General features: G+C 39.2%; 1 protein-coding gene across 1 annotated transcript in view; it reads left to right on the forward strand.

Annotated features, from left to right (window-relative positions):
• The window catches only part of LOC149012773 (Zinc finger, C3HC4 type (RING finger) family protein), a 91,363-nt gene extending 76,401 nt beyond the window's left edge, over positions 1-14,962 (forward strand). The window contains exons 12-13 of the mRNA XM_089158364.1: positions 9,226-9,408; positions 13,892-14,962. Of these exons, the coding sequence (XP_089014490.1) occupies positions 9,226-9,408; positions 13,892-14,089 (381 nt within the window). The 3' untranslated portion in view covers positions 14,090-14,962. The remainder of the gene's footprint in view (positions 1-9,225; positions 9,409-13,891) is intronic.
• Positions 14,963-15,580: the final 618 nt, after the last annotated feature.

Raw genomic sequence — 15,580 nt, forward strand, 5'->3', positions numbered from 1 at the left:
ACTCACCAGCCAAGTGCAAAGGAGGCATCAAGTGCGTCTCCCATCTATCATCGATGATCCTCTCGTAGAATTTGAAGGAGCTAGGGGCAGCAACTCTAACCAACTCTTTCATTTGCTGGAGGGCAGCATATATGTGGGGCATTGTAGAGTTCTTCTCCGAATCCACCATCCTTAAAACAAACACAATAGGCTCTATAATGCCCACTGTCCTATTCAGCTGCCTCCAAAAGGAATCATCAGCAATGGTTTGTTGGACTAGTACTGCATCAGGATGGCTAGATCCATGCCAATTAAACCACTCCTCACTTGCAAACATGTGCCGTAGACCCACCATTTTCTTCTGGGAAGGTTTCCGAGCTACATATTTGGTGGCGAATCTAGTCAATCCATGTTTGACTAGATCACCCTTACAGTGGTTCCTCATCATCTTCAACACATAACCATGGTTATAAATAAAATTACTTACCCTTCTAGCCCTGTCCACCACAGCACTGATTGACTTTCTTTTCCCCAAGTCCTTCAACATAAGATCAATCGAATGTGCTGCACATGGTGTCCAAAAGAGGTGGATCCTGCTGCTCTTCTTCTTCATCAACATATCACCAGCTTTTTTGAAGTTAGCACCGTTATTTGTGACAGTTTGGATAACATTCTTTAGCCCTACCTTGAGGACCACCTTCCTAAGAAGCTTGTAAAGGTAGTCAGCATCTTGGATCTCATGTGAGGCATCCATTGGCTTAAGGAAGGATGTCTTTCCATTACAGCTCAACATGAAATTAATGATGGACTATCTAGTAGGACCAGTCCATCCATCAGCCATCATAGTAACACCATATGTGCTCCATTTTTCCTTTAATGAACCAATGTATTCCTCCACCTCCTGCTTTACCTTTGATAAATATTTATTCATTACTTCCCAAGTTGTTGGGCCTTTAACCCCTACACCTACCCTAACAACTGCATTGATCATCCCCTAATAGTATGGTGTTTTGGCTACATTGGCTGTAATGTTGTTGTAGAGCATGAATTTGTTGATTGCCAACCTAGCTTCCTCCTCCTTACTGCCTTCTTTACCTTCAGCAAACATATATGGAATGCTTCTTTGATAGATGTCTTGATGCTTGAAGAGGGAGGGGTCTTGGTCTAATGTGGCATCATAATGTCTAGTCTTCCTCCTCCTTTCGGTCCTCTCACTTCTATGAAAACTATGTCTAGGTGGCATGGATGCCCTTGACCCCGAACCATTTGCTCCTCTTGTCTGTTCATATTGCCTCAAATTCTGAAAATGTGAGGACTATCTGCTAGCTTCCATTGCAACCTTCATGTGTCTCCACTCGGTCTGTGACTCAACACCCATAACCCTCCTCTCATCATCGTCGCCTGCCTCCTCATCAACATCAACAAAGGTCTAGCCAGCACTGTATCCTCAAATTCCCTTTACTTTTGTGCCATCTCCTCCTTTTTTTGTCTCCCTCCCTTTAAAGTTGTTGCAATTGCTTTTTGCACTTCATAAAGAACCTTGGGACACTTGGAAACATCTTTGTAGCCACTAGCCAAATGTTGCTTTAATTTGGTTGAACCACCATAATTCAAGGTCTTGAGGCAATACTTGCATCGGGATTTTTTTCTTGTCGGCAGTCAGTGGATCCCCATGTTGCCAAGCAATTCCTGAGTCCCACTGTCACATCCACCCAGTCGGTACCCTATCTGGCATACCCGGGATGTGATCCATAGCCCCGAAGATCCATAGTCCGGGGACCACACCATCCACATCGACGATAACACAATCATGAACAATCAATATTAAACTAAACAATTGATAATAATAGAATTCAGAAATGAGATACCAAGGATAATCAGATTGCGGAAATAAATATCTTATCAGATAAAATTAAGAAGGCAGTGGGCGGAATCCACTCCTTCAACCAAGCAGAAAGTGAGGTCAAAACTAGTTAATTACAAGTCTCAAGTTATAAGGATAAATCGAAAGTTATTACAATTCCTCCAAGTTTAACAGACACAAAAGAAAGGGGGTGGGCAGCTACGCATAAGTCTCCTCCACAATAAATAAGTTCTTTTAAAAAATGAAGACCATAGAGATCCAACATGGCTGCTCCCACACTATCCCAGGGCTAACCCTGATACGCCGAAGGATCTTCTTCGGTACCGTCACCGAAGTCTTCATGGTAGCTAGCCTCCGGATAGTAGTATGGGGTATCCAGGTCCGCCTCGGAGAACATACCATCAGAAAAGTCACCTGTAGAGTAGTTTAACACAACATTGCAACAGAAAAGGAATGAGTTCAAAAGAACTCAGCAAAGTAGTTATTCCACAACACAAAAGCCACATGATAACAATAATAAAATAATGTAGATGATATGAAACATATAATGCAATATGATTCTACACTAAGTATGCTGGTCATCTATGGTAGACATGCTTTAAGCCGTAGCACCATACTTTTTTAGGTAGTCTCAGTCACTTATCACCGGGGGGGAATTGGGTCCTGCATCCCTCTCGGACAAATCCATGGTTGGGGGTTTCGGTCACCACTCTCTCACATCACCATTTGGCCTAAGTATTGGTGCATGTCAAGGCAAAGCCTAGTCCAATGCAAGTCATCTACTTAATCATATCATGTCAGTTCCAGATACGTCCATTCCTCCCCTCTCGGGATCCTTTCCGGTATCCTTCACACTAGAGTCACGGATATTACCCACCGGACTCATCAACCCTATTGGTCATCCACAAATAGTAGATGAGAAGCTCTCACGTTCCCTCACGGATCATTTCACCGGTCTTGAGTGCCCATGAGCCAAAGTCTAGCCATTTGCAACCCTACCAATAAATGGCCCCTTTCGGGTATCCGCAATGCAATTTATGTCCTCTCACGGAGTGGTTACCGGTCTTGAGCGCCCACAAATCCACACTACTACCACGGGTCGTTCGGTCTCGATGCTCTTCCGATTCGGGTCTGATATGATAGGGACATCCTAGCCAACACCACTAGACAAGTCCTATGTATGTCATCCAATAACCCGGGAAAGCGTCGATGGACATCTTCGGAGAACATCCCATACTATTCCCTCCGATGTCCAAGGACAGAAGCACCAGTAGGGTACTCCTCAATCCCAAGTTATACTTAAGCAATCACATGCCCAAGTTCATCATATCAATTCACAAGATACAACATCATAGTAAACATTCTATTCATAACATTTACATAATTCATCATATATTGAAATTGATAAACATAATAAGGCATTGTAATAAAACAAATGTGAACACAATGCTACTGTTATAAGATATATGTAGCAAGTCTAAAATGGTAAGAACATGGGATAGAGACTATGTTCACTATGTTAGGAATATCAAGTCAAAATTACACATCCTAAGTGATTGTAGCGATAACTACCCTTACCTTGAGTTGGAGAAGAAGATGGTCCAAGATCACAAGCAAGTGGCCCAATTAGTCTTGAAACCCTAAACAAACATATATGAAGGATTAGAGAAGAAATCAGAATAATCGGAGATCGAACGAATCAAAACTAGGCAAAAGTTGCTGACAGCAACTCTATTGGTCGATACATTGGGTCGATGGTATCGACCAACAAGTATCGACCCAAAGAGTCTCTGACAGCAAGCTGGATTTTTGGGTTTTGGCCCAAATTTGGTCTTCCGGGTCTCAAATCAATACGAAACTTGGGGAACAGTCTAAACACACTATAGAGACCTTAATTATCAAAGAATTAACATCATCCAATGGTCAAATTAGAAATCCCCAATTTGGCATATCAAGTTCGAGAGTTGGAAATCATGGCATTGGTTATTACTTAATACAATTTGGGGAAAAACATAGTGGATTAGGTAGGGAATAACTTAGGAGCAATATTGAAGTCATATGCAAGGTATAGATTAGGTTAATCATAGGCTTCATCTCAGTTTTGGTAAATAAAGTAAGTTGGCAAGCAACAAATCATGGAAATGCATAGTTAATGGTTAAGAGGTAAGTAAATCATAGCAAGATTGGGTAGAACATCAATGCATGAGGTATAGAAGACTCATGGCAAGGTGTTTGCAAGGTTGCAGCACCTTGGCCATGGTCCAAATAGTAAAAATGAGAATAAAGATGAGTGAGAAAGAGACTAGGAGAGAGAGTCATACCTTGAGAGTAAAGTAAGAGAGTGGAAGTGAGTGGTTGGCAATGATTAGTGGGGAAGATGCTTCACCATTACCAAGGAGGAGTTCTTGGGAGTCTCATCCACGTTCTCAGGTGCCTCAATAATTAGAATATGGTTCAAAACACGAGGATGGAATAAATAGAGTAGGGAATATTCCACAGAATCTTTAATTCGGATTCAGTAACACTGTTGTCGATACATTGGGTCGATGGTATCGACCAATAGTATCGACCAAGACATGTTTCTGCAGAATTTTTCAAAATAGTTCAACAACTTTAGGTGTGGACTTGGAGGGCTATACAAGGTCAAATTGCATGGGGTTTTCTCCTATAGTTTAATCAAGAAGTTTAGTTTCGGGGAATACCTTCGGATTGTGCACAGGAGTCCGTTTGATATCTCAATTGTCTCACTCTTCATCAGTGCACAGATTCTAACTTAACACTGATAATGTGTTCAAGGGAGGAGCAACATCATCAATGTCCATAGAATGGAGTTCCGACACCACGTCATCAACTAGTAGGGTCCACAAGTCCCTTCTACCACCACTTCGGGTCTTCGGACCTACAAACACAACAATTTCCGGGTCGGGTCAAGGTTAGGTAAAAGCTGGATTTTACATTCACTACCAATGCCCCACTCCCACTAGTTGCCGTTTAAGATACAAGTGTACAACATTGAAATACATACATGAATGTTCCCAAATAATCATTAGAATAATTTTTAGATAAATAAAAACATGTAAAAATAATTTATAAAACAACAAAACACACACTTTGTTCTAAGATAACATATATACAATGCTCAAATAGACATGTTTGTATTTTTAAATAAACTACATAATATAAGCATCATTTAAAAAAAAAAAGATAATTTTTTTAATAAAATATATTTGTTATAATTATTTTATGTAAAAACAATTTATAAAACAACAAAACACACACTTTGTTCTAAGATAACATATATACAATGCTCAAACCGACATGTTTGTATTTTTAAAATAAACTACATAATATAAGCATCATTTAAAAAAATAAATAAATAAAATATAATTTTTCATAATTATTTTATTTAATTATTTAAATAAAAAATAAAAATAAATACAGCAAGCATGATAATCAAAATATGAATACATGAGATTGTAGCCCTCTCAATGTAGTTTAACATAAGTAATAATCACATTCATATAATAAGTTTTTTTTATAATTTTTATTTTAATTTTTTAGATAATATTTTTTAAATACGAAAATTCAAAAAAATTTAATGACAGAAAATTAAATTTGTTTCCATGAAAGTGTAGATCAAAGCTTGATCATCAACATATATTTATACTACACTCACACACCCATTGTAGAACCTTCTATTTAAAAAAATTCAAATTTGGGGGAAAATCTTACCTTTGTTGAAGATCACTTAAAATAGGCTTGAATGATGATAATCTACTGTTGTAGATGTGTTGATGATGTTTAGAAGTTGAATCTCTAACAAATTCCGGCAAAAATCGACTTTTCCGGCAAAAAATACACTTGTAGAGAGAGAGAGAGGCGAGATATGCCTCTCTCGAGCGAGACAGGGGGTTTTAAAACCCCCTAAAGAGGTGGTCCAACCATCTTTGGCGAGATCTCGTGTCGAGATCTCCCATCTCTCCACTCTCGCCTCTCATCTTGTCTCGCTATCTGAGGATAGCAAGATATCTTGTGAGATGTCACCGAGATCTCGCGAGATCTCTCACCATGGCTGGGTGTTCACTTACTTGTCAGAGGTTGCTGTGATGATTAATGGCTACTGGAATTTTAGAATAGTTGCTGATTGTTGATGTAGATTCGAAGACTGCTTCAAAATGCTGTGGCACTCCCAAAGAGAAGCATGACCTAGTTTCTCACAAACGCTTTAATTGTATTCATTTAGACTTGAATAATTACAAAGAAAGAATGGGCTATTTATGGCCTACTAAAAAGAACTAGACTCTTAAGTGGGATTCCTTTATAGTTTAGGATCCCACCACATGATCTTGACTATTGAAACAAAATCCAAGCATCTATGGTCCGGAATGGACACATACTGAAATAAAACTTTAAATGAACTTAAACTCTAATAATCACATGCTTAAATTATGTTTTAATTAAAACTCTAATTGCCATAGGTGCTAGAGTTTAAGAGAACGAAGGACTAATAGCCAACTCAACTGCTAACTCAAAACAAACTTCCTGTCCAAACTGGACTATATAATTAAACTGCAATTAAATTCCAGCAACTAATTAGGGCAGAAAATGTCCAAAATATCCCTCCTAGGGGTTCGGCCACCCTAGAGGGTTCTTAGAGCCCTCTTGTTGGGCCCACTTAGGGTTTCGGCCAGGCGTCCAAGTTGTGTTCACGCCAAGAGATCTAATGGATTGCATCCAAAAAAGACTTACCGAGGTCCACTAGGTTTATAGCAGATATGTGGAGCAAGATTCAATTGGAACCTTAAATTGGTCCAGAATTGTTATGGTACTCGGAGGAAAGTGCTGAAAAATACAGTGTTAAGGCTGAAGTTTTGATCCAATATGTGATTAGAGATGGGAAGGCCACTCATGTGTGGCTAGATAACTAGCATCCTAAAGTAGTTCTGACTTCTGATAAAAAAATATGGGAATAGAATAAGGTATCGTGCATAGTTCAGTGATTGGAGTTGGACAGATTTCTTAGGAATGCAGAGAGGGAGACATGTACTGGCTGGCCGGTCCTTTAATCTATTAGAGATTTGGAGAGATCTGTCAAACGCGGGAAGACTGAGTTAGACTCAAGGAGATTTGGTTTTTCGGAAAGGGAATGCTATAGGTCTTTTTTTATCACCCTATCAGCTTGGGAATTCATTAGACATAAAACTCAAATGGTCGACTGGTGGGAAGCACTTTGGTTTGTAGATGATATCTGTTGGCATTCTTTTACTGCTTAGAGATACCTAATGTATGTGCTTTCAACTAGAGATAACTTAATCAGAAGGAATATTCTGGTGCAACCAAATTGTAATTTTTGTTGGGCGGAAAAAGACAGCAGATATCATCCTTTTTCCCTAGGTATCTTTGCAATGCTAATGAATGGGAGGAGTTCAATGACATGGTGCAACATTCAGCAGTTTGGTTTAGATACCGCCTTGGCACAAATCATAAGATTGGAATGGCTGTAAAGTTGGCACTTTGTGCAACCATTTGATGTCTTTGGACAGAAAGGAACTATAGAAAAGTTAGGAACAAAACTAAAACTAAAGATCAGTTATTAGCACCATATTAAAGATATTATAACCTAGTGGTGAGCCTTATCTGTTTCAGGTAAGCAAAACGTAAAGTCAGCTTGCACAGCTGAAATTGGAATATCTATATAGACTGGAGAAGCAGGATTCCTTAAGCTTGTTTCTGGATTAAACCATCACCAAACATGATGGAACTGCATTGTGATTAAGCACTAGTAAACTTGGCGGCAACTTATGGAGGATTGATTAGAGATTCAACTGGAGCACCCATTTTGGCTTATGCAGGAAAATGAGAGGAGTTTTCACCAGTTTTCGTCTCTAGGATTGGAACTGCAAGCAATTCAATGAGGACTTGAATTGTATTTAGAAAGGCTTTCTGGGATATCCATCAGGTCTCACTTGAAGCTGACAATTGATACCATTACAGGAAAGTTCAAGGACTTTGTTGAGTGCAAGGTATAAAAGGAAAATCCTTCAGGAGGCTACTTTGCTCAATGAAAAGGAGTTTAGGCATATGTGGCAAGAACAAAACCAACCAGCACAGGTGGACAATTTTTAGATGCAATGAGAACCTTTGGAGTTCCCCAATGAACTAAAGGTTCTAATTAAGAAGGATGTGGAATAATATCTTTATTGTAGGGTGTAAATGTGTAATTGAGTTTTGATTCCTGTGTGGTATACTAGTTAGGAGTGTATGCCCTCCTTGGTTGGAATCTCCTCTTGATATGGGGGGTTCTAGGAGATTCTGTTCTGTATATTTTTCTTCTCTATTACAAAAATGTAAATATAAAGGGGGATAGAATTGAGGTCAACCCTTTTGAGTTGAAGTGGTGATCCCATTGCTTTACCTGCATTCCATGTTCTATTCTCTAGGATGTGTGTCTTCTCAGCTTTACCTGAGAATCTGAAGATATAGATGCCATTGCCCATTAGGTACATCTCAACATTCTCAACAGTCCCATGCAGCCTCCATTGTTTAGCCGGGGAAAATTTGCAGGTAGTGTGACTATTCTTAAGTGGCCAACAAGGAAATTTTCCCACTTTATTGCTTCATTGACAGGAATATCTGAGGGGCAACCTGGAGATTTATGCTGTCCAAAGAGAGGGGACCAAACAATCTACTCTGGGGAGGGGTGAGACCCCCAAGCAGCCTGACATTGAGAGAGGGACCAGCATGGAAAGAGGCTATGGTTCTGTTAAATCATCTCAACAACAGTATATGCTCTGTTATCTGATGCTGCAGTTATCTTCTAGGTTTAAACATTGAATTGGAAAGACATGTTGAGTTGTATGCTCCTCATGAGTAGAGATTCTTACTTGATGCATTTGGATTCCAATTGATAAACTTCATTTTTTATCCTCTTTTCTATGTACTTCAAGATCCTTGCTATAGTTTTTACATTAAGAATTGATCTACATCTTTATCTGGCTCAGCTGCTTCTGAATGTTTCTAAGATAGCATCTTTATGCTCATGAATACGTAGAGAGATTTTCAAGTGAACAAGGAACCCAATTCACTAAGCATTCCATATTTATATTTCAAGGTTTGGTCCCCTATTTGGGTCTTGGCAGAAAATAAATGTAGGATAGGTTCTAGAAACGCACTAACCTTGCTTGCAATGAGCACAAGTGTATACCTCTATTTTCATTTTCCTTGCTGGCAACTTATGTCTCTCTGAGTGGTACGCAGATCTACTTAAAGAGCAATACATGACTCTCTTTTTTGAGCTGCCTAGATGGAACTACCCTATTTTGATGCATCAAAACAATTTCTTTGAGAATAACTGAGATTCCTTTTCCTTTTTGGTGGGTCAGCTGCAGGGAGCCAAGGAGTTCCAATATAGTCATGTGTCACCAGCAGAATTGGTGAGTGCAGTTCGTGATATGCTTTCTGCAGCTGGGATTGATATGGATGTGGAAAAGCAGTCATTGCTACAAACAACCTTGACCCTCCAGGAGCAGATTAAAGAATCACAGGCTACTCTGTTACTTGAGCAGGTTTGTAATTGGGGCCTCACTTCATTGGGATTGTTTTCTTTGACATACTTTAAATTTTTTGGAATCATATTGGGGATGTTGTTTCTTCTCTCTCATGATTATGGCTATATATGTCTGCTTAGCAACCCAACCTCCCCCCCCCCCCCACAGTTTCCCTCTCTCTTCTTTCGGTAGCACAAAGGAAATTCTAACTGCATTTTGTTGAAAGAAAAATGACAAAAAAAGATCTGCCAATAAACTAGAATCCTGATCTGGCACCTGACATAGAAACAGAAAAAGGTTCTCATCAAGGTACAAAATTTCGTAAAACCCCAAAGTTCAGCGAAATTTTGCCAAAATTCTTGAATGTTTCGGTGGAATTTCACCCCCACCCCCCATTTCAGGGTATTTGGGGTCATTTTGGGCTGATTTTTACTGTCAAGCCTGATTTAAGGTCAATAAACACACTAGGAGTGTTATTTTTGCCTGAAACCTAACCTAAAGTGGTGTTCTTGATCAACACATGCCCGGTTGTATACAGGCAATACTAAAAGTCTGGAACATGAATTTTAACCAATGTAAATATGAATATTATGTAAGATGATAGGACTCAATCTACACAGCCCGGAATCCTACCATTAACCTTTCTGACAGCAAAACAGAGTTCATTCATTAGCACAAAAACAGGAATACAGCAACCTGAAATTGACTCTGTTTATTCAATATTGCTGATACTCATTCATCAAAGATACAAACAGCTTTCATTAGATGCATTCGATTCTTGGAATTGAAATCTAGCAAGTAACCATGACCTTTCCTGCTATTCAGATTCAATGGTTCCCTTGCAATTACAAATTCCCCTGACCCGAGAGGTACTCCTCTCCCCAGCAAGCCCTTTGGCTGCTAACTTTCATCCCCCCCCCTTCTCCCCTTGCCCCTCCCCTGCCTTACATACTCTTTCTCTCCATATCCTAACAAACTCATAACCAATTGTACTCTCAGCCAAACACTTGTTGCCAGCTGGATCTCCCTACGCATAACTACTTTTCCCACTCTCAGCCAATCACTTGTTGTCAGCTGGATTGTCTTCAGCTGTATCCCCTACAGTGGCAATAGGTTGCACCTTATAGCCCTTATCCTTCTTTCTCTTGTATACTTTGACGATTAGGGGCTTATCATAAGACAATACTAAAATTGTCATTAAAATGCAACAACACATACAACAAGGAGAATTCAATATACAAGTATGTGTCGTGTTGGTTCCATCCCCCTGAGTCCTAGAGTAGTACTCTGAATACTGGACATAAGCATATCATGCCATGATACAGATAAAGTTATCCATATAATCTATCACTGGCATAACTAGTTGTGATGGTCCTAATTGATATCCAAAGATGGAGTCACAAATGATGTACCTGATCCATCTCCAACTCATGCAGACATGCTACTACAATCAGCAAATTAACCACCGTATGCTCTACCATATTAATATCCATAGCCATAAGCCCTGTAAGGTGCAACCCCTTGGAATTTTCAAAATTTCATTGGAATTTTCAATTTCGGCAAAATTAGTGAAATTACCGAAATATGGGACCTCTTTTACCCATATCTTTAGGTAGCGACAGAGCGAAATTTTGCCCAGTTTCGGCAATATTTCCTCATGGTTCTCATACAACACTAAATCATGAATTGCAATAGGTATATCCAAGTATTTTATTTCTTAACAATGCTAACCAATATCCAAGATCGCTCCTTTGACGAGTAGCGCGATGCAGTATCAATTGCCATTTCATCCTCAAGAAACATATTGGTGAAATCTTCTACGATTACATATTCCACATCCATGTGGAGTGGCATTTCAGATCATACAATCTTAGAATTCACTATTGTATAACAACTGTAACAGATAATGTTGCCTTAGATTGAATAGGATCGACTTGCTAGAGTTTATGTAGTAAGGATACCATAGTCCCCATTTAAATGTAATTCAGCACTGGTGTATCTACTCTTTCCCCCCCCCCCTTCCTTTAACCTACCTAGGGAGGTAGCTGTTTTTTCGTGGATCTTTGCACTTAATGCTAATAGGCAATAGGGGGTCACACTCTAGCTAACACAAAAGCCCTCACTGGATCCACATCTTGTTTTTCCTCCTGAGTCAGGTAACATCGCCTCTTCTGGATTAAACTTTCCTATTGCAATTCCAAAGGGTAAGAGAACCTGTACTAATCCCATAGCCAAGTTTGTTTCCTGCAATTCTATATCTTATAGAGGTGTAGCCTTTTTCAATGCTCTTTCTTCATCTTTCATTCGAAGAAATGTAACTAAAGCTATTGTTTACCTGAAGTGGAAGGAAGCCATGTCTGAAGAAATGGAAACACTTGAAAAAAAAAACGATACTTGACAAATTCTTTGTCTTCCAAAAGGGGAGTCCTGTTTGATGGAGACAGGTCTATACAATCAAGTACCAATCAGATGGTACCATGGAAAGATATAAAGCCCGGTTGATTGCCAAAGGGTCAAGTTCAAAAGAAATTTGCACCACATACCAAACATAACCAGAGTCCTTTTGTCTGTGGCAGCCAACAAAGGCTGGCCCATGTACAATCTCAAGAATGTTATCCTTCAGGTGAGCTAGAGGAGGAAGTATCCATGCAGCCTCCTCTGTCTCTTGAAGCTTAGTATGAGAGATTTAGATGGTCCGTTTTAAGGGATGAATATTCCCAAAGTCAGGCAGACCAGACTCTGTTTGTCTGGAGATTTAACACTTAATGTTTATGTTGATAACATTGTAGTTAGTAGGAACGACAGGACTGAAATTAGTAGGTTGACGTCATACCTAGCCCAACAGTTCGAGATTAAAGACCTTGGACTCTTGGACCTTCTTTGACCAAAGTTGACATAAATCAGTAGTTGCAGCAGCAAACACGCATAAAAAGCTCTCTCAATGCCTGAAGTGATTAATTAATAATCTGAACTGTGTTTATTCTGTCCTCTAACTCTAAGGTGTATAAATAGGGCTAAACAGCCTTAAAACTCATGATAGAAATAGGAAATAAAGTCCTAAAAGAAATAGAACTTAAAAGCCTATTACACCTAGGACTCCCAGATTTATGACTTGGACACTCAAAGATGAATTGGAACATGAGAAAAGGCTCTTCTGCCCTTACAACCTATGTTGAACAAAGTTTACATAATTAGACCAATTAATTAACCTGTTTTTGAAGTTGGCCTAGACACTCAACTTTTAGGCCCATAGAATAGGTTCATGACCGCGTAAAATGTATGGAACCAAAGCCTATCACCCATATCTATCAATCTTAGGTTGTCAAAGGAAAATAGTTCAGTGTGGTATTGAATCTGCGTCACTTCATCAAACAGAAGATTGACCTCAAGCTTGTCTTCATTCTTTTTGTGAAGGCAGATGACTCCCTCACCAGTTTGGCACACCATTCTTTGCAAGCTGGGAATGCTTGACAAAACCCAACCCGCACAAATGGGTCCTTAAGGTTTGGTCTGTAAAGGATTTGGAGAATAAGAATAGATATTGGGGGTGATACAACTCACAAGTTAGTAGAGAACAATAGGTTGAGTGGCTGGGATAAAGACCTTGATTATTGAGAAGGATAACTCAGCAACAAGATGGAACTTCCTGATTACGGATATGGCAGCCTTGGGACTGCTTGGAGAAAATTTGGTAAAGGGGCAGCAATGCTCAAAACAATCAAATTCTTATTCAATAATCCGTGGCTCAATGGAGCAATTACATCTATATTTGTAGTCACAAAGGCTGACATATCTGCCAAATTTACTTTAGGACTCAACTAGAAACTATGACTAAACTTGTACTAGGACAACTAACTAGACATTACTATCAAGTCATAACCAATTAACTTTAAAATTAAGGCTGAAAGAACTTATTAAAGCCCAAATAACAGAAACATGGTTTTGGTGCTGGTATGAGGTGGATTCCGACACCTTTCCTACACCTGATGGTTCTGGTAGGAGGAGAGATCCTAATATACATACGAAACAACAAATGTCCATAGCCAGAGGCCCACAAACAGAACTAACGAGCAGAATGGGGATTCTAATAAAGATACTTAGCTGGTTACCATTGTATCCAGCTCTTCAGCAAACTCCTTGGCAGATTTGACATCAACAAATATAAAAGTTTATTTTTGGAGCTCAAAAATTAGCTCTCTTAACTAGATGGGAATATCTCCATGGCCTGGTAGAGATGTTTTTGGGGCCAGACAGTCGCCAACTATAAGCTAAATCTGATAGCCATATCAATTTGCTCATTAGTTAAAAGATTATTTTCACTGCCACAATTGATTAGAACTACTGCTCTCTGTTTGAGTTCTACTGAAAGTCTACCAAGAAAAGGACTTAAAGTTGGCTTGATCTCAAAATGATATTCTTTTTAACTCTTGTTTCCTTTTATAAGATATTTTTGTTTGTTTTTGAAGAAAAATAAATTTCTTACATAATTGCAAATTCACAGGAAAAGGCTGATATGGCGGCAAAAGAAGCTGATACAGCAAAAGCTGCCTGGATGTGTCGGGTCTGTTTAAGCACCGAGGTCGATGTAACCATAGTTCCTTGTGGTCATGTACTTTGTCGTCGATGTTCCTCTGCTGTTTCTAGGTGCCCCTTCTGTAGGACCCAGGCATCTAGGACTCTGAAAATTTTCAGGCCATGAAAGTTTTGGGGATATTATTTGAGATATCAGAAGTCTAGTTTACCATGCAAAAATGATCAAATCAACATAAAAGTATCCCAAATCTTCTTGTCTTCTTGACATAAGTGATTTGCCACCACTAAGACCATCACTTGCTCAGCATAGCTACCAGCATGAACATACCTCCTTTGTAGGTTACAGTGTCCTAATAATACTGCTATTTGGACCTGGTACAGGTTTGTTGAAGTCAGAGTACTTGAGCCTCACTTTTGAAATCTAAGGCTAGACCTAAACAATCCATTAGTCTGATGCTCTCTATTCATCGAGTATTGACGCTGAATGAAAGAAACATAGATGGGTTTGTGATTACCACAACCAAGCCTGCAGTACATAAGAAGGATCAAATTAGTAAATGATTGTAAATGTAGACACCCAGGAAAAATCTTAGCTGAAACTGTTAAGCTAACTCAGCTGGATTTAAGGTTTAGAGCTTGACCATCATAAGTTGGAATTGGACCCAGTTAAGTGATGACTGCCATTTTTATCTTTAATTGGTAGAAAATAAAATGTTACTCGAAAAATCATAAAACCTACAGATATTTCCTATCCAAGAGCGAGATTGACATGCAGTTTCCTGAAAAGTTGAAGACTTTTAAGCGCTAGAAATATGGAAGGGAATATTGGGATCAGAAATACATCTAAACTGACATTAATCCACAGTTCAACCCCTGTTGCCCTCTTTGGGGCCAGCCTTGGAGCTTCTGTAGTTCCCTTGGGATCTGGTTCAGACACATCATGCATGTGTAGGAGCAGCGTGCATGCATATCTGGGCATAGTGGTCTACACACCACATTCATGAAAATCAATTATGGAATTAGATGTTAGAGTATGTATGCTGCGAATGGTTCGTAATTATTTGTGTAATCACGCTTGCATTGTAATGGAGACATTCATGTCATCTCTAGTGTTCGAATTTGTATTGTTCCTACAATTTAATTTTTGTGTGGCAAAATATCAAAACTAATCTCACTTCATAATATATTACTTTCATAATCTCTTCATCCAATATATCTCCTTAGTTCTTACCCAAAAAAAAAAAAAAGGTATATCTCCTTAGCCTGCAACGAGCTCTTCAGCCTTACATTCAGGGTCCAAAATCAGAGATAGATTGAAGTTCTTCAAGGTCCCACAACCAACTGAAATGGGTTGTGATCAAACCCAAAACCTAGGAACTTCAGCGTTGGCGTGGATTATATTGCCATATTAGCAAGTGATGGAATTGTGTGAAGTTCAGGTAGACCACCTTGATGAGGATTCCCTATTGCCGACATTCCCTACAGCTCACAGCTCAGATGGAGTCACTTGTACATGATGAAACTCGATAGATTTTAGGTTTTGGAATTCCAATTGAGAGGATAAACCACATGCAAGGCACCTGACTTAAGTAACCTTTGGTTCAATAGCAAACCAAACCATTATGGTTTTTCTTCAAACAATTGGATTTCCTCCAAC

Source organism: Hakea prostrata, chromosome 6, assembly GCF_041222555.1.
Source record: "Hakea prostrata isolate BN-2017 chromosome 6, UWA_Hpros_2, whole genome shotgun sequence".
In the NCBI taxonomy this organism is placed as follows: domain Eukaryota; kingdom Viridiplantae; phylum Streptophyta; class Magnoliopsida; order Proteales; family Proteaceae; genus Hakea; species Hakea prostrata.